This window comes from Berghia stephanieae, chromosome 7 (genome assembly GCF_034508935.2).
Source record: "Berghia stephanieae isolate SIO BIC M18660-M18661 chromosome 7, UCSD_Bste_1.3, whole genome shotgun sequence".
NCBI lineage: Eukaryota > Metazoa > Mollusca > Gastropoda > Nudibranchia > Aeolidiidae > Berghia > Berghia stephanieae.
The window spans coordinates 6,632,646-6,637,645 of record NC_088366.1 but is presented as its reverse complement, the minus strand read 5'-3'; the positions used below and the strand labels follow the sequence as shown (position 1 = coordinate 6,637,645).

At 42.9% G+C, this 5,000-nt stretch overlaps 1 protein-coding gene across 2 annotated transcripts in view; it reads left to right on the top strand.

The window, feature by feature from the left end:
* Positions 1-5,000, top strand: part of LOC144976426 (junctophilin-1-like) — a 173,288-nt gene that overhangs the window by 150,623 nt on the left and 17,665 nt on the right. For both annotated transcript variants that reach the window (XM_078920715.1, XM_078920714.1), the window contains exon 3: positions 1,059-1,860. In XM_078920715.1, the coding sequence (XP_078776841.1) occupies positions 1,059-1,860 (802 nt within the window). The remainder of the gene's footprint in view (positions 1-1,058; positions 1,861-5,000) is intronic.

Genomic DNA, 5,000 nt, shown 5'->3' with positions numbered 1-5,000 from the left:
CGGTGTGCTCTTGGAATCTACATCTGTTTCCTATTTGAACCATTCCCTTTGTCTTGCCTTTTCTTTTGTGCTTTAATTGTAATTCTAGAACTTTTTACTATCCCATTTTCTTCCTTTTTACTGGCGCTGATATGACCTTAATGTGTTGCAAGCGCCGTAAAACCCTTAAAAACAAAACAAAAAACAAAAACAGTATGTACTCCTCATGAGTTTGAGTGTAAAAAGTCAGGTTATGTGTTGGTTAGGTAAAGCATTTCTGGACAAATGATGACAATGGTTGGCAGGGAGAGAGTTAGCATGAAATTAAAACTAAGACACACAAACTCAACCCAAATCCCATATTTTTTGCCTATAATTCAATTTTCAGCATTTCAATCACCCCGATATAATACCATTTTGTGGTGATGGGTCACATATTTAGGAATTTCTTATTCTAATTTTCTTTTGTAACCCATTGTCTCAGAACGGTATTATGTCGTGGTGATGATTCAGAGTCTGAGAAGTGAGTTTGGAATTATTAATATGGTAAGAAACGCAAAAAGTTGAAGGTTTTAGTTTTTGTTGTGGTTGGTGGTGGTGGTATTTTTTGGGTTTTTTTTTTTTTTTTTTTGGGGGGGGGGGGGGTTCTGTTTTAAAAAAATATTTTGTTTGTTTGTTTTCTTTTTAGCAATATTATATTTATTGTCCTCAACCATCGCGAATTGAAATTGATCCCTAAGATATATATATATATATATATATATATATATATATATATATATATATATATATATATATATATATATATATATATATTATATTATATTTATGGCGATGAATTCAACTTCTAGCTCATAGCTCATCAAAAAGACATAATACCGCTGTGAGACGTCAGGTTACATTTGATATTAATTTCTCAAGTTATAATTTGTCTGCAGTTGCCTGTAAGAGCCCGGGTACCTTACCTTGTTTCGGGCAACAGGTGAATGTTTAAGATTGTCCATTTACATATCGAAACCAAAAAAGTTGAAAAATATACGTTTAACAAAGACTAACTTGGTTTTATTTTTATTTTCCAGGTACGTATCAAGGTCAATGGTACCGGGGAACGCGCCATGGATACGGCGTGCGTCAAAGTGTGCCCTACGGGCTGGCTTCCCACTATCGGCCCAAGGCCATGCGTGCGTCCTTGACCTCTCTACGATCGGAAAACGAGGATGAACTCGTGGTTAAATCACGTGATAAGAAACTGGACGAGAGTCGGGGCGGTTTCGTCCTCAAGGCCAAGTCGGACGAGACCCCGCCCACTCGGCGTCGGTCCATATTCGACAAGCAAGGGAGATCGAGTCTACGCCGAACTCTCATGTCCGGGCTCAAACTCAAGAAACAAAAAAGTACAGGAGACATAAACGACTCACCAAAACGCCAAACTGGGTCCGTCCGGTCCACCATATCAAATATAAGTCACGTGAGTGCTGACTCCAGCCAATCAGGAGTAACGACAGCATCTGTTTATACCGATAGTAATTTAAGTTTCGTAAGTCAGGACGATATAACGGACGTGAACGTAACGGAGACGTACATGGGAGAATGGAAGAACGACAAACGGTCCGGGTTCGGAATCAGCGAACGCTCGGACGGACTCAAGTACGAAGGGGAGTGGTACAACAACCGGAAGTACGGTTACGGGGTTACGACCTTCAAGGACGGCGGACGGGAGGAAGGGAAATATAAAAACAATGTCCTCATTTCGTCGGGGAAAAAGAATAAACTGTTCCTCATACGCACGTCGAAGCTGCGGGAGAGAGTGGATAATGCCGTTCTGTCCGCACAGCGAGCTGCCCAGATTGCTCTTCAGAAGGCTGATATTGCCATCACCAGGTAAGAGCCAAAAATTAGTTGTTCTTCTTTATTTGTTATTAACAGTCTCCCCTATCACTAACATCAACATCTCCTTCTCCTCCTTCATCTCTCCTTCTCCCCCTCTCCTTCTCTTCCAGCTCCTCCTCTCTCTCTTCTCCTTCCCTTCTCCTCTCTCCTCCACTCCCTCCCCTCCTCCTCCTCTTCTCTCTCCTGTCTTCTCTTTCCTCCTCTCACTTCTTCTTCTCTCCGTCTTTCTGTCTGTTTGATTAAAGGTCTGTTTTCGATACTGTTTACTTATGACTTTTTATTGCTTTAACGCAAAAATGTTTTTCGATTGCAGCGCCATTTTCTACATTGTTTCTTATTTTATATATGTTCAACCCGTGTCAAAACAAAGAAGATTATCAGACTTGTTCATTATAAAAATTCTAAATGAACTACGGAGTGTCACATGGACCAGTCTTTGATCCATTTCTTTTATGTCTATGATATTATCTTCTTGTAAAAGTCATTTCATCAAGTTCCTATTACACTTTTTTATTTAACCACAACGTAAAGGTGAAGATATTTTCTGACTAGTGACCTGTGCATCAGTCAAAATTAAGATTTGAATCAATGATTTTCTTTTCTTAAAAGCCGTGGTATTGTGTAATGATTAGACTAGGGTAACAACAAGAAATGAAGTGAGTAAGAAAGTGCCAATAGACAATAGAGAATAAAACTTTCGCGGCGGCGATGGGGGCTCGAACCCGCGACCTTACTGGTACGACAACTCCGCCTTGGGTAACACAAACTTGACAATGCAATCTTTAAAAATACGTAGGTTCTACTAAGGCTTATTTCGACGTACAGTAAACCAGACGAGGCTTATTCTATTCTATGCTCTGTTTTCTTGCTATCCAAAGCGAAATACAATATTATATATTTCACTCCGATTTGCTTCAGCCGTGCCTGTCCCCAGATCGTCACTGGTAGAAAACACAACGTGTATGGGCCTTTAAGAGAGTTATGAATAGGGATCTATATTTTTGTTTTGATTTGTAGATATATTCATCTTTAGACTTTCAAATGGAGTTACATGCCCTTTTATCAAGCCTCAAGATTTTAAAAAATTCCCATTTCAAATCACAACCACCTTTTCCTCGTCCTGCTCCTTCCCATCCTCCTAATCCTCCTCTTTCTCAATATTCTCCTCCTCCACTTCTTCTCCTGCTACTCGTCTTCATTCTCTTTGCCCCTCTCCTCATCGTCCTTTTTATCTTCTTCTCCTCCTTCTCCTCTTATTTCTTCACCTTCATCTTCCCCCTCCTCTTCCTCCTCCTCCTCATCCTCCCCAATCCTGCATCGACTCCTATCATTCACCTCCTCCTTCTCCTTTCCATCCCTATTCCCCTTCCTCCTCATTTCATTCTCTTCCCTTTTCTCAGTTCTTCGCCCCCTCCTCCTCCTCCTTCTTGCCCGCCCCATTCCTCATTCTATCTTCTTCCTCCTCCATCTCATCCTACTTCCTCCTCCTTCTCCTCCTCCTCTTTCTCATACTGACTTTTAATTCAAATATCTCTATCCTGCATCTTCAAACCATCCACAATCACAGAGCATCTTGCCATATTGCCTATCACGACAAAGGAATGAAACAGACAATGTTGAGATGGTGCCGCCAAAATTATAAACAAGGGAGAAAAGAACAAACGGATAAAAGAAAGAATATTAACCCTTTAAACAGAGACTGAGGGTATTAACCCTTTAAACGCAAAATCTGATAATGATATTAACAAACTCTATAGGCAGGACATAATAATAAACCATTTATACACAAGACAGAATATTAACCCTTTAGCTGTCTTCTTACCGACCAATTTCCAGATTTTCCCCAAAATGTCAAACGCTACCAACTTCAAAATTGATTTTTAAAGCAATTTCAAAGAAACAAGAATATGTTATACACAACAACAAATCAACATCCACAACACCGTATTAAGTTCTGATAAATATTTGTGATGTACATGCGGCTATGTGGTATGTTGACGGCCAGTTACTCATTTTACACCTGAGTACGGTGAGAGAATGTGAGTAAAGAGGCTTTTCCAATGACTCAACTATTCGCCGAGCAAGGCTCGGAACCCATGACCTTCCGATCCGAAAGCGAGTGTCATACCACAGGGCAACATAGCCGCACATATTTATCTGCTGGCTCGATTCAATATCTCTCCCAGGCTGTAAAAGGTTATAAACACAAGAAAGGTAGAATACAGGAACAAGAAAGGGGGGTAGATGGGAGTAGAGAAGATATAAAGGTAAAAGATTGAAGAAAAAGACAATAAGTTGGAGCTCAAAGAAATACCGATAGAGATATCTTCAGCCTTTGTATTCCTGTAGCAACGGCAGACAGACAAGACAGAACTGTTGGATAGGAAATCCCCTTGAGGCGGAGGGAGAGGTTTTCTTGCATTGTTTCTCTCTATCTTACTCTTCTTCACGCTCTCATCCCCCGCGCCTCCCCTCTCTTCTCTCTTCATCTGCTTTCTCTCCTCCTCCTTCCTTTCCTCTTCCTTCCCTCCTCCCCTCCTCTCCCTTCTTCCCTCTCCTCTCTTCCTTCCCTCTCTCTCCCTCCTTCCTTCCTCCTCCTCTTTCCTTCCCCTTCTCCCTCTCTCCTCCCTCTCTCCCTCCTCTCCTCCTCTCTTCCTTCCCCTCTCCTCTTCCTTCCCCTCTCTACTTCTTCCCCCACCTTCCCCCTCCTCCTTCTCTTCTTCCCTCCTCTCCTTCTCCTTTCCTTCCCTCTCTCCCTTCCTTCCTCTCCTCTCTTCTTCCTCTCCCCCTCTTCTTCCCCTCCTCCCTTCCTTCCCCTCCTCCTCCTCTCTTCCCCTCCTCTCCTCCCCTCCTCCTATTCCTTTCCTCCTTCTCTTCCCTTCCTCTTCCTCCTCCTCTCCTTCATTCCTTCCCTCTCTCCTTCCCCCACCTCCTCTCTTCCCCACTCCTCCTTTCCTCCCTCCTCCTCCTTCCTTCCCATCCTCTCCCTCTTCACTTCCCTCTCCTCCTCCTCCTCCCTTCCTTCCCCTCTCCCTCCTCCTCCCTCCTCCTCCTCCCTCTCCTCCTCCTCCTCTTCATTCCCTCTCCTCCTCCTTCTTCCCCTCCTCTTCCTTCCCCCTCCTCCTCCTCCT